This window comes from Haliotis rufescens, unplaced genomic scaffold, assembly GCF_023055435.1.
Source record: "Haliotis rufescens isolate VD_foot unplaced genomic scaffold, xgHalRufe1.0.p SCAF_27, whole genome shotgun sequence".
In the NCBI taxonomy this organism is placed as follows: Eukaryota; Metazoa; Mollusca; class Gastropoda; order Lepetellida; family Haliotidae; genus Haliotis; species Haliotis rufescens.
In genome coordinates, this window is record NW_025963968.1 from 2,019,676 (window position 1) to 2,046,354 (window position 26,679).

General features: G+C 42.6%; 1 protein-coding gene across 1 annotated transcript in view; it reads left to right on the top strand.

Moving 5' to 3' along the window:
• The window catches only part of LOC124113423, a 158,781-nt gene that overhangs the window by 125,737 nt on the left and 6,365 nt on the right, over positions 1-26,679 (top strand). The window contains exon 3 of the mRNA XM_046473768.2: positions 7,814-9,798. Coding sequence (XP_046329724.1) covers positions 7,814-9,798 — 1,985 coding nt within the window. The remainder of the gene's footprint in view (positions 1-7,813; positions 9,799-26,679) is intronic.

Here is a 26,679-nt window from a genome sequence, read left to right on the forward strand (position 1 = left end):
CTTCAGCTCTAAAATTAAGGATTGTTTTAAGGGCTCGATTAGGATTTCATTTTTTTAATTTTGTAGATATATATTTTTAAATGAGAAGTTTATTTCTGGGACTGAATGTCAGTCTACTTGGCCTGGTGAATGCTACTGTTGGTGCATGACTGGAGGCAAGAGGAGATACATCGACCAGACATGGGTACAATGTGTGAAGCGCATTTCTGGTGTCCCCTGCCGTAACATTGCTAGAGTATTGCTAAAAGCGACGTAAAGCCATACTCACTCACTCACTCCTAGCATCATATCTATTCTGTGAGATAATGGACAAATGGTTTCATATCCAGGCCATAACAAGTCCTCGCCAGCTCGCGCATCAGATTGCGCTGTACAAGACTGCTCCACTTGTAAACAATGTGCTGTGTTTGTTATGGTGTATTGCAACTCAACATAAACATCCACCTGTTACCAAAACCCCAACCTCCAACAATCCACAAACATGCACACTGTATCTAATCCTACAGGTTCTGATTAGGTATATTTTCAGATGTTCTGCCATATTTAACTCCAGAAACCCACCTGCCTCCTCGTATCTCCATCAGCGCCAGAATCCAGTGACGCTGTTAGTTGCATGACTTGTAACACAATCAAATATTGCACAGAACATTTGGTGCCAAGCTCGCTCCAACTCCACATCACATATGTAAAGATGTTAGACCTGATGCCATTTCCATCTGGCTGTCGAAGTCTGCATCCTTCCTGATGAATGTGGCTTGTTTACAAACTTGCATAACATGGTTTGGCGGAATCTGAAAAAACAATGAACCAAAAACTAAGACATTGTACATGAGTCACAAGCTGAAGAAATGTGCACTCAGCTGTCTTTTTGTGTTCTTGATGCCCTCAGAAGTGAGGTATTAATATATGAAGGTATCCAATAACTGACTTGTAAAGAAAGTAGGATTGAAAGATGTGGAAGTTCTACGGATATTTTCAAATGGACTTCATAAGTTATGTTATAATGTTCTGATTGTAATAATGCCATTAATCCAAGCACCGCCACGCACCACACCTTCCCAATGGTCCCTCCCTGAGGTCCCCCCTTGTGGTCTTCCAAGCACCCCCACACACCACACCTTCCCAATGGTCCCTCCCTGAGGTCCCCCCTCCCCCTTGTGGTCTTCCAAGCACCCCCACACACCACACCTTCCCAATGGTTCCTCCATGAGGTCCCCCATCCCCCTTGTGGTCTTCCAAGCACCGCCACGCGCACACCTTCCCAATGGTCCCTCCCTGAGGTCCCCCCTCCCCCCTTGAGGTCTTCCAAGCACCGCCACGTGCCACACCTTCCCAATGGTCCCTCCCTGAGGTCCCTTCTAGCTTCCAGTGCCCCCCCTCCTCCACCAGCTCCCCGCCCCCGAGTCTCCACCTGCCCCGCACCTTCATGCCTGTACCTGGCCAGGTAGTTGTTGCTTGTAGCGAGTGTTTAGTGAAGTAACTGGAGGCCAGCAGTGGAAATGTGGCTGTTTGGCTACAGGTATCATGCCAGGCACTGTTTAGTCTGGCTGCGAGTGGGAATCCTGGGCTATTTTGTTTCCAAATAATGTGTACTAAGATCCTGTTATGAAAGTAATCCATCAAGGAGTGTATTTGTTTAACAAGTTGCTACGTTAGATAGTCTACCATTTAGATTGTGCAGATTTTACTGTTGAACAGGAAGTGGTATATCATGACTGGTATGTGTGTTTTGCAGTTTACGACACAGAAAACATGCGTGACCTTATGTCACAGTGTCTCTCATCTGACAACCAGTACTGGCATCAGGGAATCAACACAACCAAGGAAGATGATACTGTCGATGAACAATTGGAGCAGTAACCAGGGTTAAAAAGTTAGGACAAAAATAAGCGAGATCAATCAATAAATATTATGCCCCCCTCTTCCAGCGTCGACGAGTGAAGATCTGGAAAAGGTCTTCAGCAACCCATGCTTGCCATAAAAGGAGACTATGCTTGTCGTAAGGGGCGACTAATGGGATTAAGTGGTCAGGCTCACTGACTTGGTTGATGCATGTTATTGTATTCCAATCGCTTAGATCGATGCTCATGATGTCAATCACTGGATTGTCTGGTCCAGACATGATTATTTACAGACCGCTATCATATAGCTGGAATATTGCTGACAAACAAACAAACTACTCTTTATGGATGAATGTTGGAGGAGCTTTCCCGAAATGGAAAGGATTGAGTCACAGATAATTTCCAAATATCAGAAAGAAAATGTTTTTGGTCTCAGTTGAGAGGAATATATTTAGCTTTCTGAAAAGGCAATTGCCATGTAGGGGTTATGTCTTGTCTGTATTTCCCCATGGGGATTCGGGGTTAGAATAGGTCCCCAGTAACCTATGCTGGTTGTAAGAGGCTAAAAATGGATTGGGTGGTCTGGCTCGGTGACTTGGTTGATAGAGTGTCATTTTACCCCGATGGCATCTATCATTGTTCACAATAATGATCACTGGATTGTCTGGTCCAGACTCAATTATTTAAAGGCTGTCAACTCACTCACTCGCTCACTCGCTCACCCGCTCGCTCGCTCACTCACTCACTCACTCACTCACTCACTCACTCACTCACTCACTCACTCACTCACTCACTCACCCAACCACTCACTCACTCACTCACTCACTCACTCGAGTAGTCATACTGTAATAATCTGGAAATTAGAAATTATGAACAAAATAAAATTGTATTAATTGCTGCTTAGTAGGCTGGGCTTTTAGCTCAGTAGGGTTAATGAGATTGGCAGAGAAACATGTGGCATGCTGGGTAAGATAACTCTTCGCTGTTGGAGGTCCATGTTTTTAGTGAGGCTTGCTCGTCATTGCCCAATATTTGCTGAGACTAAAAACTTGGTGATAGAGAAAGTTAGTAATGGAGCTGTAGGAACAGGATGACACATAGGCTGCTGGATTAGAGGCGTTATTTTGGCATCTCCGGTCTGATTACATCTCAGCCATGTTACCTGGGTACCTGGGACAGGTAAGCAAGATTCACTACATGATTAAATGTTACCCGTGTCAGTTTGTAGATTTAAAAGCAGATGTTGAGGACTATTTATAAAAAGTAAGTCCAGATAGGGAATGAAATGTATTGGGTTTGAAGGCAAAGTGCACCAGTGAATAGTTGCCACCCATAACCACCCCATCAAATTGTACCACCTGCGACATTATGATGTAAAACACACACCCCACCATCACCAGCACCAGCACCAGCACCAGCACCAGCATCCAAACAACTTCATCTATCAACTTCACACACACACGAACACACACACACACTCACTCACTCACTCACTCACTCACTAACTCCACACTCACTCACTCCACACTCACTCACTCCACACTCACTCACTCGCCGACTCCACACTCATCCACCCAGACACTCACTCACTCACTCACTCATCTTCCCACCCACTCACTCACTCAACACTCACTTACTCGCCGACTCCACACCCACACACTCATACACCCACCCACCCAGACACTCAATCTCTCACTCATCTTCCCACCCACTGTGTGAAGCAGACCAGGAGAACTACTTTCAGATCTTGAGAAGTACTTGAATTTGGTTATTAGATTTGTGTCTCTCTCCCCCTCCCCCCCCCCCCCCCTCCCCTCCCTCAATGTTCTGTAGTTTAGAACTACCTTGAGTATCTGTTTAATGAGCTTGCATTAGGGGGAAAGAATTTACATGGTGCAAAACATAAGCTTTACAATTTTCAAGTTTTCCAGCTACTTCTATTCATTTTTCTTCAGGATGGTCAGTTTAGATTGCACTGAGACACTTGAAGGTGGCTCTGAATGTGTCACAACCCTACTATTGAAATAGGAACCCAAGCCCTGCTATTGAAATAGGTACCCAAACCTTACTGTTGAAATAGGTACGCAAACCTTACTATTGAAATAGGTACCTAAACCTTACGATTGAAATAGGTACCTAAACCTTACTATTGACATACATACCCAAACCTTACTATTGAAATAGGTACCAAGCCTTTTAATTGAAATAGGAATCACAACCTTACTCTTGAAATAGGTACCAAGCCTTTTAATTGAAATAGGAATCACAACCTTACTCTTGAAAAAGGTACCCAACCCTTACTATTCAGATAGGTATTGCAACCCTACTATTCAGATAAGTATCTTAACCTTACTTATGAGATAGTTATCTTATTGTTACCTTACAATGCAGATGTTGTTGTGACTATTGAGAAGTGTATCGTCTCACTACATTGCTACAATGTGCACACAACAACACATGTTTGATCCACAACCCAATTTGCTACAGGTCCTAGCAGTTCCATCAGTTTCAAAGTTCCCAAACCAGCGACCACGGAACTGAATTTACCGGTACTTTAATACAACAGCTAATTACGCGTGGTTCACCAGCTGACTGATTGATGAGTGGATGCCGGTTGTACAGTTATACACTTTACAAAAACCACCAGTGTTTGGACAAATAGTTCAAAAGGTCATTCACAGTGTCAGTTAGGTACAGATAACTTGAAGTTAAGGAATGACCACTTATGTTCAGATTTTTCTTCAAATAAATGAAGGCACCAAAACCCACCTTGTCAAGGTTTGAAAATATGGCTGGCAAGAGGTTTGGACATTCCGTCCGAAAACTTTGTCCGTGCGATTCCTCTTAAACTATTCAGTGGATTCATCTCAAACTTAGTACATATAATCTGTGTCATATGGAGGGGTGCAGTCAAAAGAAAAATAATTTTTAATTAATTTTCCATTTTTGTATGAATTTTTCAAACCCTAACCCTATCCTAGCTATTTAATTTGTAACTACTGACACACTAGGTGGGTCGGGGGTATTAGTGAGCCACGCTCACTTTTGCACTTGTTATATTTATTTTTGTTTATTTACAATACTCAAACTGTTACAACTTCCTACCAAATTGTGACACTCACTACAAGCATTAATCATCAGCTGATTCCTCCAAGACTCCTACAGGAATCCCAGCACATGTCATGCATTATTTATTGGCACCAATGGTGCTGCTCTCCTGCAGAACCAACGTCCATAACTGCTTCTGTGATAAGTCCTGCAAGTCTTGGACACCTTGTATCAATCATAGGAAATCTCTACATTCAACAACTTGAAATTCTAGTAACACCTCTTTAAGATGCTCTTTAAGGATTTCACTATAATTGTTTCAGAATCGTTAAGGTAGTTCACACAAGAGTGTAGGTCATTGATGAAGAGTAGAGTGTGTCTCTCGTTATGTCATTAGTTGGATGCACCAACAGCAGCAGGTCATAATTAGCCGTCTGCTGGTAGCCGTCTGCTTCAGCATCTATCACACTGGAAGACACTTTAACCTCATCACGATTCTACTAAAGTGTTTTCTAATTAAGCCTGTTTTACATTTGCTGTATCTAGTTTACTTTAAGAATGTTTGTTTGAGAGTTTACGGAAATAGAAAACTCTCAATCTAGAAAGTCTGTTGGCAATAAGTCGAACAATCTCATCAATCACGGTGAGGATGTTTCCGTTTTGGGAGATTATGCAGACGTATTATTTTCAGATGATTAAAACTTTCTGTAAATCTATGTTGATGGTCTGCAGAGCCTAGTGGATGACACTGGTGGTGATTAATTGATACCTTGTGTTAAAGGACCTCCCACAAAGTGTATCCCTCCATGTTCGACCCGATTCTGAGCTGGAATACATTCCCAGTTCAAGTACATGTCCAAGAGCTGACTGGGGAATGGGTGGCTCAGTGTGTCATGGCTCCACAGGTTTGAGTGCTCATACTATCAGCCACCTGTTGGCCTTGCAAAGATTTCGGCTGCCGTTTCTGTATTCAGAGTCACATCCCGACTTCTGATTGGTCGGTCAAAGTTCCTGATGGTCTTTCTGACATAACCTGGATGTACTCAGATGTTTGTTTAGCTGTAGCGAAACCGAGTTCTGATTTTAACGAGATTGGCAGTCTTTTTGTGAATTGTGCAAAATGGCATTCCAATTTTCTTTCCAAATCCTTAAGGTTTCCCGACACCTACCTCTCAGTACAATCCCTGTTAACTAGTTCCATCTTGTTGACAGGGTAAGGATTTACCAAGGTTTCAAATTAGAATAATGTGTCTTTTGAACCCAGACCGAACTGATGACTGTAAATCTCCTTCAATGAGACCACCTCAAATGAGCATATTAATTCTCTTTGATTCCGCGGAGCGCCATCATCTGGTGAACAGATCTCTACTACAAATAAGCAGTTTGTTGGAAACTGTCACTCTGAAGAATGAAGGAAATATTTTTGTATATCTATGACCCTTCTTTATCAGAAGAGGGAATACTTGGATGTGTTTTATCTTGTATTAAATGCAGTGTGTTGAGCACAATCTTTTGATGTATGTTGAGTGTTTTTTAAGATAGTTATTAGAGCTGTTTGTGCACCAGAGCCACAGCTAAACATGTAAATCATTTTGGACGTGTATGTTTGTTTGTAAATGAGAAAAACCTTTCATTGCTGCACTCGCAAACAACATTTGAACTGTATGTATCTATATCTACATCTCTTGCTTGAAAGATGGGGTTAGTGAGACGTTTGTGATTAATTCTTTCGCATCATACATATCATTATTTGAAAATGCCTACCAAAAATGATTGAGAATGTACGTTTCTATAAATATTAGTTTCCATGGTAATGTGGACGTCCTGTCAGTGGGAAGTGATTATTTGGATTTGAAACAACTGATTGACCGATCTGAAATGATTAGTTTCCAAAGTCATGGTTGAATTCTAAGTGAGCGATTAATTCTTCTGCTGCATCCCCATTTGCTTATCATAATTGGGATGTCAGTAGGGAAACTGTAGCCATTTCCTTAATTCCAATAGTATTATGAGAGAGAATGCGATACTATTGCCATATAGATACAGCTATTGCAATACCTTTGCGACAGCTTGACAACACCCCTAGTCTCCTAAGACACTCATTTCCTTGAATTATTTGACTTCATGACAATCCAACATGGCTGCCATGGCAGACGGGGAGTTTGGGTGGGGGAGAAGAGCTGCTGATTGTTTGGTATGAAAATATATTTTATGAATGAATGCATCTTTGAGCGAGGTTTATTTTGGATCAATACAGTGAATGGAATAACATTATTTTCTTACGTCTAGATACTATGGGTAGTGTGGCTTGGCTGTGATGTCAGCTATTTATATATAAAACAGTATGACTGGTGATATCATTGAAGTGTGTGCTTCCATTGCCTCCAGGCTTGGTGTCAAGAGCAACTGAAATGAAGATTGGCTGCAGCACTTGGGTCTGTAAACATGTATGGAGGCACTTGATAGTGGTCTAGTCGAGTTGCCTCCCTTAGCTACTGGGATTCACTTCACTACATGCTGGTTTGAATCCCCGATTCTCTGAATCAGGATCCTTTCGTCAAGTCCAAAATGTGTTAAGATTAATCATGTGAAAGTTTGGACACTGGATACGTCATATGCAGCATGTTGATGCTGAGTTTACAAATGTTCAACATAGCCATATGATATATCAAGCATGCCATGTAAATGAAATTGTTTTGGAAGCAATTAATAATTCTGGTTTTGTCTTGTACAAAATTGTCTTACATTATTAATCGTGAGAATATCAATTTTTTTTATTTTTTGTTCAATTACTTACCAAGAAAAGAAAAAGAGATTTGTTTAGAAACCTGGCTATTGAAAATGAGCTTCGGAGGAGAAAATGTTTTTTTCAGAGCTTTCATTTGATCCAAAGATCACTAACCTGCTCTATTCTCTTTTTCCAGATGCTGTGTGGACCAGTGACATGGACTTCCTGTTCATGCCGGAGAGAGCCCACATGAGTGACGTGAAGAGCAGCATCAACATCACACAGGCCCACAACGAGACCCTGCTCGTCATTCCCACGCCTCGCCCCCCTCCCTGGGGCTGGACCAACAAATACTCCCTCACCGTGGCCTTCGTCAACTTCGCTGCCGCCCTCATCACCTTCTCCATCAGATACTCCTCCGTGTTTTGGTTCACGAACAAGGTCCTCACAGCCATCTTTGCTTTTCAGATGTTCTTCATGTCCTTGACCTCTGTGTTCGGTTATTGCGGCTTCTCCGTCTTGTACAAAGTCTCCTACAACCTTCAGCTTTACCAGAATGTTCATCTGTCGCTTGGATGTGCCGCAATTATTGCCCTGTACGTCATCGGCGGAATCATCATGATTCTGTCCACCATGACAGTGTTTAAATATGGCGCACACTACTTCCAGGAAAAGTTCAAAATCATCGAACGAAAACATAACTCGGAGACTTATGTCAAACAGACTGTCATAGTTCACAGCGGGTGCCAGGGCTATATTCCTCATTCTTGTGCAATGGCTGCTCTGATATTCTTTGCCGTGTGTAAAGGCCCGATATTATATGATTTGGTCAGTGTGTATCGCGTGACCAAAGACGGTCTAGTCTTGGCCTGTGTGGTCTGTGAGGTGTGTTATATGGTGTTCTGGATTGTTCTTTGGTTCGGGCTGACAATAAAGCAGCAGTGGAGGTTCCGAATCCTTGACTATGTTCCTCTTGGGCAGCCCGTGTTTATGATCAACTCCGCCGAGAATGGTCATGTGATGAAGAACCCATCATTTGAGACAAACAACATGGAGTTGCATGAACTCCACAAAGAGCGACCACCTAGTCGGAACCGACAACGCGAGTCCCCTCCGGGATATTTGGAAGCTCTTTCCACAGAAGGAACTGATGACATGCCATCAGAAGATGGAACGGACAACTCGGACAACATGAACCTAACCGAAAATCCATTATCCGACATGGATCAACCAGCCAATGGAGGCGCCATGAGAAAATCCAAAAACAGGCGTAATGGAGGACAGAGAGTTACATTTGACGAATCTGTTCGCAGCAACGCATCGTCCGAGGATGGTAGAATTAGGGGCAGGGGCGCAGTAAATGGGCGGACAACTCCAGAAGCGAAGATGATGAATGTCACAGTGGATGTCCATAATGGCGAGGACAAAAGGTCCGGAGGGGACGGTGTTCTGCGGAGGATGAACAGCGGAACCGACAACAACATGTCTCGAGAGTACAGAAACAGTATTAGAAATAAGTGTGGGGAGTATTACAGCAATGTAAATAATTTATCAACATCATCAGAGGAAGCTCCTTCTACATCCATCTCTGAGCCTCTCCCGACATTAATGTCTTCATTCCGGGACAAGGTCAAGGAATCTTCAAGGACTGCTAATAATTACAAGGAACAGAGTAAGTCCATGTTCCCAACCACAAACTCTCTGGAGAAGAAATCCAGCCACAGTTCTTCCAATGGACATGTAGACAGCAGCAGCTTGTCGAAGAGGAAGGGGTTGGTGGAAAGTGAGATTGGGGAGGTGTCTCTGAAACTGAATGATATTCATCTGGACAATCTGGACTCTCTTAACAGATGTAAGAGAAACTCGTCCTGTAACAGTGATGACTCCAAGAGGACTAGCACGTCTGGTGTCAGTAGTATGTCAAATGACATTCTTCCCTTGCCCAATTCAAGCAGGCATCTTGTTAATGGGACAACGGACAGTCCTGATAACAGCTTGAAAAAACGGGCAAAGAATGGCTACCCTCCATTGGACAAATCAGAATACCTCTTTCCAAGACCGCTCCACTTATCAGTGAAGAAGGGGGATATTGGGAGGCGGGATTCAGCTAATTATTCATTAACGTCATCACAAGAAACGTCGTCTAACGACTCCGATCAGGGGCAAGGACTCTGCAGCCAAGTATAGTGATTGTGTTCTAAGCTTGGCGTTTTAGAAGTGAAACTGTTGCATAATGTTCTATTGTGTTGTGCGAGTAACTCTTTTGCCTTTGCATCAACATGAAGGCAGAAGGGTTAACATGCATGTTGAAAATATTCAGTAGGTCACTGGGTAAGACCTCTGACATTTATTGATCATATCTCTGCCAAACCTTCGCCCTGTTTTGCTTATTAAGAATGGACCACTTGTTAATGGACCACTTGTTAAAGGACCTCTTAATGGACCACTTGTTAATGAGGATGTTGTTCAAAACTGTTTTGTCCATAAGGACAAATGTTTCTAAATTTGAAAAAATAATAGTATTACAAAATTCTTTTGATATCTTTTGTGGTGTTAAAATCTTTGTTTACTTTTATCTTTGAAGATCGTTAACGTCAAATCAGACATGATCCTAGTATTAATTTGTTCTTCTGGATCTCTGCATAGTGGAAAAATAATCCATAAAATAATAAAAAACAAGATGGTTTGGCCTGAGTGTGCAGATGAATGTCTCCAAGTGACCATTGCATGAAGGTTCGGTTCAGTGGTTGTCATGGAAACTAGGGAATTGGACTGACATATACTCAGAAGTAATGATATGAATTTGAAGAATCTTGTTAATGTGTATTTCATGTGGTAAGAAGTGGAGCACTGTATGACCGCCTCACTACCTCAGGAATCATGTCCTACATGATCAAACTGATGAAAACATATACATCATCTTAAAAAAAAACAGTGTTGCCGTTTGTATGGATCAATATTTGGCAATTTTAACAAATTGCTATTAGATATGAAACTTATGAATTTATATATAAATATACTCGTACTGCCAATTTCCGACATGATATTGATGAAGAAATATCAATTTATATTTTAAGTAGATTTAATCGAAATGTTCAAGAATACATCATCAATGATTATTAAGGAGAGGTAAATAGAGACACATTGCCAGTGACTGCCATGACTCTATAAGAAGCTGATTTCCATTGCATGCTGTTTTTTACCTTCGTTATTTTGTTCTCTGCATGACCTGCCCGTGAGATGTTTGAACTAAATGTCATCCTCATATTTTGTACAAAATTGTGTATATCTTTATTTAAGAAATGAAATAACAATATTTTCCATTGAGACAAGCGTTTGGTGTTCATTAACATTCGCTGTTGGTTCAGAGCAAAGTCAATACCGTATTCGACGTGATAAGCGCCCAGGGCGCTCTCAAAATTAGAAATAGGGGGCTGTTATTAGAATAGTATTTTGATGGAAAAAAGAGAGTTGAAAGATAAATTTTGTGGTTTATGCTGACAGCCTGAAATGTTTATATACGATAGATATATTTTTCCAGAATTTAATTGCCCATAATTAAGGGTGCATATAACTCACGAGTGCGTATTATACGCGAATAAATGAGTCTTTTGTACATTGATCAATCGGAAGGGGTGCTAATTGGGATTGTTCACTAGCCAATATATCAGCAAATATCGCTGTGGGCGCTTATTAGAGCGGGGCGCTTAATACGTCGAATACGGTATGTTATAGGCCATAACCTTGGCTGACGTACCCCCTTCTGCTGAGAAAGTTGGAGCCTGGACAAGGCAGACAGGAAGGCACTAGTAGGATATTACCGTTTCCGCCTAACACGAGTGTTTTAGCCAAACCAGTTATTCTGTTTCGAATTGCTCAAAATATTTCATTTTGATGACTTTTATGGTTTTGAAAAACATTTTTTGAATTTTTTAGATTTGATTTTAGTGTCATATTATGAAATTATAAAAGCTTATTGATATTTTACTCACAGTGAGGTTCTGAGAAATGCAGTTTCAAACATCTATTTAGAAAATATGAAGTGATTTTATTTTGGAACTTCGTCCTGTTGTGCATCCTTGTCATCAACAAGCATAGTCAGCCGTATTATTTTAGGAAACAAATTCAGTGCACATAGGAATTTTCATTTTTTTATCCATGGAAAAAATATTCCGTTTCAAGCCATGTTTATTTTTGAACTTTTAGAAAGTATTCCCAGCATGCAACAGTGATGAGTGTGGAGCGCCATCTGGTGGCTGTCATGTGATGTGTGGCATGCGAGTTCAGTGTCCTGTGTTCCCAGACTCCCCCCAGACGATCTGTGTTTGTGTTTCAGCTATCTAGAAAACATTAATGGAAATAAGTAGAATGACTCCAGCTGCCATCATGTTCCATACAGGGAAATGCCATTTCTTGCATGCTGATAACTGGCTTAAGACAATATGGTTTAATGGTTTAATGATGTGGTGAGAATCATGCTTTATCATTGATCAAAGTGATGAAGCTGTAGTATCAATCAAGACAGATTGACTTGCAGATTTTATTGTCATTTTTATTCTTTTTATGCAAAGAAATAAGAAAGATGAACTTGAAACCTATGTCAAATAATTATTTGACTGTTTATTCCAAGTTATCACACTACTAATATTCAAGACATTAGGCCACAGTAAAGTAATTATCATCAAACTCTGTGAGAAAACCAGCCAGTGGCTAGATGTCTTGTGATGGACTAAAATAATCTAGTCTGGACAAGGCAATCCAGTGATTGACAAGATGTATGGTTTGAGGCAGGTGTTTGGTTGGGCATAGTATATGTTTGTCGTGAGGCAGGTGTTTGGTTGGAAAAGGTGTGTGTGTGTGGTTTGAGGCAGGGTGTTTGGTTGGACAAGGTGTATGGTGTGAGGCAGGTGTTTGGTTGGGCATAGTATATGTATGTCGTGAGGCAGGTGTTTGGTTGGACAAGGTGTATGTTTGGTTTGAGGCAGGTGTTTGGTTGGACAAGGTGTATGTCGTGAGGCAGGGTGTTTGGTTGGACAAGGTGTATGTTTGGTTTGAGGCAGGTGTTTGGTTGGACAAGGTGTATGGTGTGAGGCAGGGTGTTTGGTTGGACAAGGTGTATGTCGTGAGGCAGGGTGTTTGGTTGGACAAGGTGTATTGTGTGAAGCAGGTGTTTGGTTGGACAATGTGTATGATGTGAGGCAGGTTTTTGGTTGGACAAGGTGTATGGTGTGAGTCTGGGTGTTTGGTTGGGCAAGGTGTATGGTGTGAAGCAGGTGTTTGGTTGGACAAGGTGTATGATGTGAGGCAGGTTTTTGGTTGGACAAGGTGTATGTCGTGAGGCAGGGTGTTTGGTTGGACAAGGTGTATGGTGTGAAGCAGGTGTTTGGTTGGACAAGGTGTATGGTGTGAAGCAGGTGTTTGGTTGGACAAGGTGTATGGTGTGAGGCAGGTGTTTGGTTGGACAAGGTGCATGGTGACTGAGGCAGGTGTTTGGTTGGACAAGGTGTATGATGTGAGGCAGGTGTTTGGTTGGACAAGGTGTATGGTGTGAAGCAGGTGTTTGGTTGGACAAGGTGTATGGTGTGAGGCAGGTGTTTGGTTGGACAAGGTGTATGGTGTGAGGCAGGTGTTTGGTTGGACAAGGTGTATGGTGTGAGGCAGGTGTTTGGTTGGACAAGGTGTATGATGTGAGGCAGGTGTTTGGTTGGACAAGGTGTATGGTGTGAAGCAGGTGTTTGGTTGGACAAGGTGTATGGTGTGAGGCAGGTGTTTGGTTGGACAAGGTGCATGGTGACTGAGGCAGGTGTTTGGTTGGACAAGGTGTATGATGTGAGGCAGGTGTTTGGTTGGACAAGGTGTATGGTGTGAAGCAGGTGTTTGGTTGGACAAGGTGTATGGTGTGAGGCAGGTGTTTGGTTGGACAAGGTGTATGGTGTGAGGCAGGTGTTTGGTTGGACAAGGTGTATGGTGTGAGGCAGGTTTTTGGTTGGACAAGGTGTATGGTGTGAGGCAGGTGTTTGGATGGACAAGGTGTATGATGTGAGGCAGGTTTTTGGTTGGACAAGGTGTATGGTGTGAGGCAGGGTGTTCGGTTGGACAAGGTGTATGGTGTGAGGCAGGGTGTTTGGTTGGACAAGGTGTATGGTGTGAGGCAGGTGTTTGGTTGGACAAGGTGTATGATGTGAGGCAGGTGTTTGGTTGGACAAGGTGTATGGTGTGAGGCAGGGTGTTTGGTTGGACAAGGTGTATGGTGTGAGGCAGGGTGTTTGGTTGGACAAGGTGTATGGTGTGAGGCAGGTGTTTGGTTGGACAAGGTGTATGGTGTGAGGCAGGGTGTTTGGTTGGATAAGGTGTATGGTGTGAGGCAGGGTGTTTGGTTGGACAAGGTGTATGGTGTGAGGCAGGTGTTTGGTTGGACAAGGTGTATGGTGTGAGGCAGGTGTTTGGTTGGACAAGGTGTATGATGTGAGGCAGGTGTTTGGATGGGCATAGTATATGTATGGTGCCTGAGGCAGGGTGTTTGGTTGGACAAGGTGTATGGTGTGAGGCAGGTGTTTGGTTGGACAAGGTGTATGGTGTGAGGCAGGTGTTCGGTTGGACAAGGTGTATGGTGTGAGGCAGGTGTTTGGATGGACAAGGTGTATGGTGACTGAGGCAGGTGTTTGGTTGGACAATGTGTATGATGTGAGGCAGGTGTTTGGTTGGACAAGGTGTATGGTGACTGAGACAGGTGTTTGGTTGGACAAGGTGTATGATGTGAGGCAGGTGTTTGGTTGGACAAGGTGTATGGTGTGAGGCAGGTGTTTGGATGGACAAGGTGTATGGTGACTGAGACAGGTGTTTGGTTGGACAAGGTGTATGGTGTGAGGCAGGTGTTTGGTTGGACAAGGTGCATGGTGACTGAGGCAGGTGTTTGGTTGGACAAGGTGTATGGTGTGAGGCAGGTGTTCGGTTGGACAAGGTGTATGGTGTGAGGCAGGTGTTTGGATGGACAAGGTGTATGGTGACTGAGACAGGTGTTCGGATGGACAAGGTGTATGGTGTGAGGCAGGTGTTTGGTTGGACAAGGTGTATGGTGTGAGGCAGGTGTTTGGTTGGACAAGGTGTATGGTGTGAGGCAGGGTGTTTGGTTGGACAAGGTGTATGGTGTGAGGCAGATGTTTGGTTGGACAAGGTGCATGGTGACTGAGGCAGGTGTTTGGTTGGACAAGGTGTATGGTGTGAGGCAGGTGTTTGGTTGGACAAGGTGTATGGTGTGAGGCAGGGTGTTTGGTTGGACAAGGTGTATGATGTGAGGCAGGTTTTTGGTTGGACAAGGTGTATGGTGACTGAGGCAGGTGTTTGGTTGGACAAGGTGTATGGTGTGAGGCAGGTGTTTGGTTGGACAAGGTGTATGGTGTGAGGCAGGTGTTTGGTTGGACAAGGTGTATGGTGTGAGGCAGGTGTTTGGTTGGACAAGGTGCATGGTGACTGAGGCAGGTGTTTGGTTGGACAAGGTGTATGGTGTGAGGCAGGTGTTTGGTTGGACAAGGTGTATGGTGTGAGGCAGGGTGTTTGGTTGGACAAGGTGTATGATGTGAGGCAGGTTTTTGGTTGGACAAGGTGTATGTTTGGTGTGAGGCGGGTGTTTGGTTGGACAAGGTGTATGGTGTGAGGCAGGTGTTTGGTTGGACAAGGTGTATGTCGTGAGGCAGGTGTTTGGTTGGACAAGGTGTATGGTGTGAGGCAGGTGTTTGGTTGGACAAGGTGTATGGTGTGAGGCAGGTGTTTGGTTGGACAAGGTGTATGGTGTGAGGCAGGGTGTTTGGTTGGACATAGTATATGTATGGTGCCTGAGGCAGGGTGTTTGGTTGGACAAGGTGTATGGTGTAAGGCAGGGTGTTTGGTTGGACATAGTATATGTATGGTGCCCGAGGCAGGGTGTTTGGTTGGACAAGGTATATGTATGACGTGAGGCAGGGTTTTTGGTTGGACAAGGTGTATGGTGTAAGGCAGGGTGTTTGGTTGGACATAGTATATGTATGGTGTCTGAGGCAGGGTGTTTGGTTGGACAAGGTGTATGATGTGAGGCAGGTCTTTGGTTGGACAAGGTGTTTGGTGTGAGGCAGGTGTTTGGTTGGACAAGGTGTATGGTGTGAGGCAGGTGTTTGGTTGGACAAGGTGTATATCTGTGTGAGGCGGGTGTTTGGTTGGACATAGTATATGTATGGTGTGGGGCAGGGTTTTTGGTTGGACGGGGTATGTGTATGATGTGAGGCGGGTTGTTACTGTATTTATATATATGTTGGACAGGGTATGTGTATGATGTTATTCATTCTTACTGTATTTGTGCTGTTAGAGTCGTCGCGTGGTACACGTGTACACAAATAGGAGGGGAAGGGTGAAGGGAGTACCTGTGTCTATAAGTGATCGCTAGTTTCTCTGTATAAGGCAACGGGCATCCCTCCAGCAGTTGAAACAAGAAAGAGAGAATAATGTTTATTATAGAATACATGTTATATACACTATATACTAATACACGTACACTAACATCCAAATATAACATCCGACCAGGTATGGCATACGAGACACTAGTATGACGTCATGATCCGGATAAGATAATAAGATAAATCAAGACATATACGACCACCATGTTTAAAGTAAAGCAGGTGCCTGGCATGTTGGGCCACTTTACAAGCTCCCGAAGGACTTGAATTCATACATCAGCAATGTGTAGTGTTCCTTTATTTCAACAGACATTGACATACGCCATGAGACAATACTGGATGTATTTTGCCTTGTATTCAATATTCAGTTAAAGAAATTATAAATCCCCCTCCATCCCTCACTTTGAAGTAATAACAAAGTTTACAGTGGCATTCGGGAGAGAATTGTTACAGTTATTTATAGGTTAATATGTTCATCATGTCTCATTGATCCGTGTTTGTTTTAAAACATATTTGTTCTTACTCATTCCATAGCAAACTATCCCACAAATAAACCTTTCACACAAACCTGACAGTTTAACACATGAAAGCTGAAACAGAGTTATGCCGAAGTCTTGTCGTCGTCGCAGACTTGGGGTACAGGTGTTTGTGACGGCACTCCCGACAACAGCCAGGAACAATGTCCGAATCCTCCTCATCCCCCCCTGTGCTTGTGCAAACGTTCACACAACATACTCATTGCGTCATCTGTTGGAGTACAAACACTGCCACCCAAAGCTGACTACAATGGGGATCTTTGTTAGGATTTGGTGGAAGGACATCCTTGTGTTTCGTTTGAAATTGTGACGATTCTTTAAATTTGGAAGAGGTTGACCTGGCATGTTTAACATCCGTAAGTTTCTAAATATGAAATTAAATTTGCTAAAGTTAGAACTTAGTTATTCAAAGATTTTTTCAGAAAATGAGAATCCGAAATCAATATTTTTACTCTTAATATTCATAAGGATAATTATATGTAGACTTATAATTCAGCTTTTAACCAAATGAATCATCTCTGAAATCTAATCCTTTTCCTACGACACTAGGCTCCACCGAGGGCGTGTGTATCCTAGATCCGTGTATTGTAATAAGGGTTACATGGGAAAGTGAGACAGTGGGCAATTAGGATAATCATTAACTGATAGATTGATGAACAATAATAAAAAACACAGCATTCATTTCAGTCAACAAACAAACAGTTGTGCTCTTGCTTCAAGTCGATCGAGGCAGGCGTCTCTTTAAGGAAACGTTTCACCAAACAAAACAAACTTATTTAAAACAAATAAAACAAACTACAAAACCGTAGGGCATGAATAATCGCTGAAAGCTGAACCTCTTAACTGCAATATCTCTCTCGATCTTGATATGTGTCGTTGCCCAGAATAGATAAACATATCAACACACCGGCTTTAGCTGACTAACGGCATTCCACGTATCTGGGTCTCAGAAAAGCAGTCCTTCACATATGTAGCTAGTTTGTACCCTGGCCTACGAGGGTGTTCTGTACAATAACAATTTTTGATTCTTGATTCTTGGTTCATTGAAGCTCTGCAATAGGAAGATGTGGTATCAGTAATGAACACAGGTCAATGAGTATGATGTAATGCCACAGGCATGTCGAGATGCCGATGCATGGGTGGCTGGGTAGAGTTACGTCCCTTTGCCTGCCAGGAACTTATGATCGTGGGTTCGAATCCCGGTTTGACTTCATAATGCTTCGTCACGGACTATCTCTAAAGCGATAAACTAGATCTGCAACAATTCGGGCTTTCCTTCCACATCAAGCTGACACGCCGTGAAATAACAGAAATACTGTTCAAAAGAGCCGTAAAACACGACTCACTCACTCACTCACTCACTCATTCATTCACTCATTTAAGAAATGACACACGGAAGTTTAAGAAACGGCACAGGGTAGTTTAAGAAACGACACGTGGTAGTTTAAGAACCGACACGCGGTAGTTTAAGAAACGGCACAGGGTAGTTTAAGAAACGACACGCGGTAGTTTAAGAAACGACACGCGGTAGTTTTAGAAACGACACGCGGTAGTTTTAGAAACGACACAGGGTAGTTTAAAACCGACACGGGGTAGTTTAAGAAACGGCACAGGGTAGTTTAAGAACCGACACGCGGTAGTTTAAGAAACGGCACAGGGTTGTTTAAGAAACGACACTCGGTAGTTTAAGAAACGACACGCGGTATTTTAAGAAACGACACGCGGTAGTTTTAGAAACGACACGCGGTAGTTTAAGAAACGACACGCGGTAGTTTTAGAAACGACACGCGGTAGTTTAAGAAACGACACGCGGTAGTTAGGAAACGACACAGGGTTGTTTAAGAAACGACATGCGGTAGTTTAAGAAACGACACGCGGTAGTTTTAGAAACGACACTCGGTAGTTTAAGAAACGACACGTGATATTTTAAGAAACGACAGACGGTAGTTTAAGAAACGACACGGGGTAGTTTTAGAAACGACACGCGGTAGTTTAGGAAACGACACAGGGTAGTTTAAGAAACGACACGGGGTAGTTTAAGAAACGGCACAGGGTAGTTTAAGAAACGACACTCGGTAGTTTAAGAAACGACACGTGGTAGTTTAAGAAACGACACAGGGTAGTTTAAGAAACGACACGCGGTAGTTTAAGAAACGACACGCGGTAGTTTTAGAAACGACACGCGGTAGTTTTAGAAACGACACAGGGTAGTTTAAAACCGACACGGGGTAGTTTAAGAAACGGCACAGGGTAGTTTAAGAACCGACACGCGGTAGTTTAAGAAACGGCACAGGGTTGTTTAAGAAACGACACTCGGTAGTTTAAGAAACGACACGCGGTATTTTAAGAAACGACACGCGGTAGTTTTAGAAACGACACGCGGTAGTTTAAGAAACGACACGCGGTAGTTTTAGGAAGGACACGCGGTAGTTAGGAAACGACACAGGGTTGTTTAAGAAACGACATGCGGTAGTTTAAGAAACGACACGCGGTAGTTTTAGAAACGACACTCGGTAGTTTAAGAAACGACACGTGATATTTTAAGAAACGACACACGGTAGTTTAAGAAACGACACGGGGTAGTTTTAGAAACGACACGCGGTAGTTTAGGAAACGACACAGGGTAGTTTAAGAAACGACACGGGGTAGTTAAAGAAACGACACGCGGTAGTTTAAGAAACGGTAGTTTAAGAACCTACACGCGGTAGTTTAAGAAACGACACCCGGTAGTTTGAGAAGCAGATACAGCTCTATAATACGCAGTGAGTTGCACAATCAGGATAAGAAAATAAAGTTTCCGACTGTGGAATGTTTGTGAGCGTTGATTACAAAATGGCTGGATGGCTTCAAACGCATGTCTTGGTTAGACGTACAACAGCTGGCTGATCATGTGTAACAGGACGAGGCTGAAGAATACTTCTCCAGCGCGAACTCCCTGGGAGTTATAAACACGATCCCGTGAAAACATTAATACCATGTAGACTAAACATGCAGTATACGGCCTATTACAAGCCTCAGCACAACGGGCTTAAACATTTTTGTTCTAATACATGAAGAAAAATATGCGCGGATTGTCCTGGTAGATATCGGCGTGGGAGTAGGTGGTATTTGATTTGTTTGTTGGAATTTAAGATACGATCTTAAGGCCGTGCGGGTAGAATCGAAACGGATTTGGGACGTTCTGAACTTTTTTAATAAGATCATGTTCAAATTGTTTGTATGTTGTGGTATGCAGTTTATCATGGTGCTATATCGAGTCTGTAATGGAATTTGTCAAGTCGGAAGTTGCGTCTGGGTGGTTAGACCGTATATCAGAGACCATAAAATAATTCCATTTATATACTTAATTCTATGGTCTCTGACCGCCTGCATGTAGGGGTCGTATATACGAGCGCTTCCAGCTAATGTTCATTCGCTTCCATGAAAGCAAACGTTTGACCTTCGTGGAATAGCTGTAGCAGGGAAATATAAGTAGGTTAGTCGCCACTACAAGTGACAAGTCCTTAGTCTGGCTGCGCTAGTATGACTTCACACCATGACGGTCGGGGTCGATGCCCACGAATTAGCTATTGTCAGTTTGTGGAGATTTTATTGACAGGTTTCCGACGTCTTTCAAACATGCAGATGGGACGTTAACCATCTTCCGTTCATTCACTAACTCACTCGACCATCTTCAATCACTTCCGCTTTGCACGTTCCTCTACGGGTGATCTGGGCCGCCACTATAACGTGAAAGGTTGCGCCCCTTATTCGGGCCAGGAGCAGCTGGTCGTGTGTTAGAATCCGTGATAGACCCCAAAGGCCTGTCATTATGCCCGTGCTCGAGGGTTTCCTTTGTTTGTTTGTTTGTTTGTTTGTTTGTTTGTTTGTTTGGTTGTTTGGTTGGTTGGTTGTTGTTTAACGCCGCACTCAGCAATAATCCAGCTATATGACGGCGGTCTGTAAATAATCGAGTTTGGACCAGACAACCCAGTGATTGACATCATGAGCGTCAATCCACGAAATTGAGACACGATGACATGCATCAACCAAGTCAGCGAGCCTGACCACCCGATCCCGTTAGTCGCCTCTTACGACAAGCATAGTCGCTTTTTTCGGCAAGCATGGTTTGCTGAAGACCTATTCTACCCCGGATCTTCACGGGTCGCTCGCGGGTTTCACCTGGGGGGTAAATGTCTGCTCGTGACCCTGGACGTTCCTCCAACAATTATCTGAGGCACAGCAGTATAACTAAATAATCATCTAAGCGGCGTAAAACACACCTCACTCAGTCGTTTCATGCATGAGAAAATTTATGTATGCGCAAATTAACCTTCGTGAAAATAACACAACATGAAAACTCAATGCACCCATCAATATCAATTTACCAATCGGAAAAATAGCATACCGAAAAGCAATTCTTTGAAAAGCAATTTAAAATGTATGCAGCTTCCCATAATGCTTCACGAGGAATGTTCCGTTATGATGCATGTGCTCTTCAGTGCAAAAACACAAACGCCATCCTTACCTGCAAGAAAAGATAAGTGTTATACTGAACTGTCTGGCAAAGTTTCTTGTAAATAACGAAATATGAGCACAAACTAGCGCAAGTTAAATTACCTCCAGAATGTTTTCTCTTGTGAAACGAAAAATGATGAATAGTATGACGACAGTTTACTGTCATATTGTCTTTCGTTATTTATACCAGGCAAAGCACCTTTACATCGCTTACGAGGAAGGAGAGACTCTGTCCGCTGTTGGCGTTATTTGACGCCTGTCATGTGTTACGTGCCTTTGGCAAAAACCCGTACGTCGATCAGTGCAAGAGGGGTACGATCACGCATAAACTCAGCCAGTCCTGGGCCCACTTGCACAAAGCGATCTTAGCGCTAAGATGATCGTAACTCCCATACTTTAACATAGGCTTACGATAGTCTTAGCGCTAAGATCGCTTTGTGCAAGTGGGCCCTGTTGTTAGTGATCTGCCGCCACTGATACCTATTAAAACACACACGGGATTCTTCAGAAAAGCAAACTTGAATTTCTGTTTAGGGGTGCCCTATGCAAGGGCATGACTTAGAAAACGCATTATTACTTTCACATGCCCACAGGTAGATATTATAATAATGTAATCAGAAGATAACATACTGTGCTTTCAATGTAGAGCTAGGTTACCTGTAGATGTAACCACACTAAATTGAATTCGGAACCGAACGCGCATTTGGAACCTTTGAAGTAAGCTTAAAATAACGAGGAAATAATCGAAGTAACGAGATAATACTAACTTCTTTCAGTGGCATTTAGAAGTTGGTGTAATGAAGAAAGACAAGTTCTATGGATGAACAACGTCTTTATTACAATTAGTACGACGTTTCAGTGTAGATCCGCCCCAAACATATCCGGACAAATAACCAACCATTGAAACGACTCCTTTGACAACTGATACAGTATTATTTATTCATCTAGACAATAATGGCCGTCATGATCAACCAATCAGATGACTCGCTTGCTATCTAGTCCGTGTGGATTCCAGGACAGAGAGTCACCTGGATGTGTGTGTGTCATCGTGATCTTTGCTTGTGTTATCTTCAACTGGTTTGTCTGGTCCAGATTCGATCTTCTACAGGCTTGCGTGATAATCGCTCGAATATTTACGACTGCTTGTCACAACTTCCACTGACCAGTTCCAATGGTCAAGTAATGTGCACATACATGGACTAGTCAATCAGCAAGTCAAAACGGTGGTGCTTCAAAACTTGAGCCATGGGTGCAAACATCGGCCCAACAAATGAATAAGCATTGCAATGCTTTGGGCTTTCTTCACACGTGAAGCTGGCTCGGCGTGATAGAGGTAAAGAAACTGTTGAAATAAACAACCTCACGTCCTGTAAATAGTGAATAGTGAATGATATATTTGATGGTGAATGATATATTTGAAGGTTCCACAAAAAAGGTCCATCGATGATCTCGCTAGGCGTTAAGAAGGGGTTAGTTATATAACATGCTTGACACCATCGAGCAATACATGCCAGAACAAACTCGAGCCGGCAATTGTTAACTTACGTTGAAAAAATACAATGACACATGTGAATCGATTTTTGTCAATTCCCGTTATGTTTAATCTGCATCAGAGCAGACCCCAGCAATAAACGTCTTGGTTCTAATTAACCGAATAACCAGTTTCTCTGAAATCATTTTAAGCTACGAAAAAGCATGATTCATATCTCAAACACAAGGCGCAGAGAAGCGTATTTCACAGTCATCAGTGCCCAGTGGAACACACTTGAATATATTGATTGAATAATTCTCAACATTAAGAGTTGCTTTGCTCATTTGTTTCATTATAAAACCAACCCAGACCGAGTAATTTAGTCATGACCTGCTTTGAGAACCCCGCGCTTTGTCGCTGATTTGCCATGGCGAAGACTGACCGATAATAAAGGACCTTCAGAACACACGAACCGCTTTGATAAATCAAACTCGCCGGGGATTTACACCACTTTAACAGAGAAACGAAAGTAGCGTTTTCCCATCAAAGTGAAAGGCATAAATCAGTCCCATCTGTTGATGTCGAAGAAAGACGATTTCATCACATTCAAAAATGTTATGAAATAACTTTGTTTCGTTGATTTTTGTCCCTATGGAAATAATGACTTTAAAACACAATCGACAGAATTAAATAGCTCGAGAAGAGAGCGCCAAATCAGCAGATTTTAATTTGATACGCCCTATTAAAAAGAAAGAGACGCGTCCGAGAGGAAAGTAGTTCTATGGCTGACCCGGCTCAAAGAATCTCATTCAGCCATCTTGTCTCACAGGGCGTTGATGGTCGCCTGATTCCGCGCGTTTATCTGCAGGCGTTTAGGATCCTAGTTCTCAAGGGCGTTGTCTTTTGGCATGCCATTTAATTAATTCAATTTGTCATTGATCTTCTGGACACGTATGGTTTCTATTTGACAAAAATACACATCTTGGCGTCTTTGTGTTATTCCTGAGTTATACATGCAGGATACAAATGGAATTAGCTTCATCTGAGGAGTCTGTGTTAAAATACGTCTGTAATCTGAGGCAGCACGACTCGCGTTGCAGAGTTGTGTCCCTTGAACCAACAACGTGCGCGTCGCATAAGGTCATGACAGGTGTGGCGCGAAGTGAAAACCGCATTCCAGTTCACCCCGATTATCAACCTTGGTGTTTGAGTGCCATGCGTCCCGTCTACTCTCAGCCCACTCCCAGCCAACTCCGACAGCGGTAATAATGTTTTCAATAACATCATGCTGTTAATTTCTCCACATATCCTTCAACCTTAAAACCATCTTAACATTTATGACAAATGATTTCGAATTTCAAATTCAAGGCGCTCAGAAACATTTCAGAGAACAAAATGAATGTCTTACAGGTTGAAGCAGTGACAATGAAAAATCCAACAAGAAAGAAATCACAGAATTCCCCCGACCTGAGAAGAATTGAATTGACAATGACGACATCTATCTTAATCAAACTGTACGATCACATTAGCGAGAAGTATACTTGAGAATAATTAAACTTAACACTACGTCTATATAACTATCTACATAAGGCATTGATCGTGGGTTCTAGACGTCAGCGCGTAATTGAACAGATAACAAACGTAGACAATCTCCAGCTCGAGAAGGTCGCCAAGGAGACCTGGCACTCTCCCTTGAATTCTTATCGGGAGGCCGTTTAGTTAAACGTCCTCTTACAAAAAGACGGAGAGGTTCCCATTTATTTTTGGTCTGATATTTAATTGATTTCCCAGGGCCTGCAGTGAGAGGAGTCTTGTTCAGGACAGTCTGTATGTGTTAATGTCTGATCGGAATTTATGTAATGCTGAGGTGAAGGCCACGTGACCGCGTGAAATATCTGTCTACCATCATTGATGCCTTGCGCCACGGAGAACTTTTGTTAAACTTTGAAATCTATTCTTAAAGAGCAGTATCATGGGCATCCTCGGAACACATGGTTATTTGTTGTGAAGCGATTGGTGTAAGGCGCCACAACTTGCTGTGCGGAGTTGTGTCCCCTAACTACCGGATTCGTGGGTTCGAATCCAGATTTCGATGAGTATTGAAACGGGTATCGAAACATCTATATCTTGGTTTCGAAGAAGGTTTGGTCAGGTAGTCGTAGGTTCGAATCCCAGGTTCGAAATCAATTATGATCTTTGGTTTGCATTACCATACCGTGAGTGGGAAATGCATAACATTTGTTTTATTTAGGACTTTCATTTAACACTTAGTTGACACGCCGTGGCATAACTGAAGTACTTTTAAAGGCAGCGTTAAGCCAAACTCACTCCAACACGTTATAGGAGTGATGCTACACTAGACTTTGAATATATTAATTACTATTTTTCAAGGTTTGCTAAACAATACGCTCACCAATGTATCCTTAGTTATCGGTCAGAAAAGGCCCCAAGTACCCTAGTTGGTCGTAAGAGGTTGGTCTCTCATACCAAAAGACGTTAAAAGATGGTACTTGTAGTTACCCTGTCTGGCGCTCGGCATATACATATATGTGTTGATAGAGACAGCTCATATGATTATTTGGCAGTGGAGATGGTTGTGGGCCTATTTCTACAGCGATGGTCATTCGCAGCAGGTAATTGAGTCGCTCGTAAAATATCGAGAGTTGTCGCCAATCTTCACCGGAAGTGTGATTTAGAGTAATCTGCCCTTGGTTGTTGTTAAACACAGGTCATACTTGATGGTCCGAGGGGTTACGTGATGTGGCAATTTCAGAAAGGATCTAGAAATGAAAATCAGGCTATATAAAAAATAAAAATATCTGGTTTTGAAGCTGTTGGTGGAAAAATAGTAAATGTCGATACATCCCCCTCCCCCCGCATGAAGATTCTAGTTTAGTTTAGTTTAGTTGCAGTCTTTAGCAACCCATGCTTGTCGTAACTAACGGGATCGGATGGTCTGGCTAGCTGATGATGCATTTCATCGTATCCCAATCGCGTATATCGATGCTCATGATGTCAGTCTCTGGATTGGAGCCGTAAACAACCGGGGTAGAATAGGTCTTCAGCAACCAATGCTTGCCGTAAGAGGCGACTAACGGGATCGGATGGTCAGGCTCGCTGACTTTGTTGATGCATGTCATCAATTCCAATTGCGTGGATCGATGCTCATGAAATTAATCACTGGATTGTCTGGTCCATACTCGATTATTTACAGACTGCCGTCATATAGCTGGAATATTGATGAGTGCGGCGTTAAACAACAAGCAAACAATATAACCAGTTCGGGCACACGGTTGGCTCTGTCGACTCGCTGTACAGAGGTGAGTCTTTCAGCATACTAGAAATGTGATCGTGGGTCGAAACCCGGTTCTCCATGTCTCCATGAATCACGGTTATGTTTCTTGGTTGGTCAGCACCAACCCGTCCTCTAGGATTCCTCCAACATGACGTCATATAACGGAAATACTGTTCGGAGAGACGTTAAACCAAACTTACTCACTCACTATAGCATTTCAGCTGACGCTCATCCTCAGACTGTTCTTCTGGGAAACTCGCCAAAATAGACTGTCTCTGTCCTACGTGTTATTTTAATCTTTGCCATCAGACCATCCTCTTAACCTTCAAACAACGCCTCACTGCAAAACCACATTCTGTCGTCCACAGTGTAAAAAGTGATTTTCCTAATTAACCATAATTTTCTTGACTGCTAATGAAGCTAAAATATTAATGGATTTGATCATGAGTTCCTCCCTGATCCTTCCCAGTCCCTGAGAAACAATTAGAAAGTTTGGAACGAAATGAGAGAATCGAAGACGGTAATTGATGAATGACGGAGTGGCTCTTCTCGTGGCAGTATCAACAGTGCTTTATTGACAATTAACACAATATCGTTCAGTTTGGCCGCGTCGAGAGAGAGAACTTCGGATCGGGAACCGCTTTGTTCTCCGGGGGAACATCTCAAGAGCTCGTCAGTAGTTCATGTTATCACTTTTCGTTTTAATTGGTCTGGTTAATAATGAAGCGTCCTTTGATCACTGTGTTATCGATGAGGAGCACGATATCGTGTTTATTAATTAAATATGAATCATCTAAGATACATTTTAATTAGACATGAATCAGAATTCATAATATC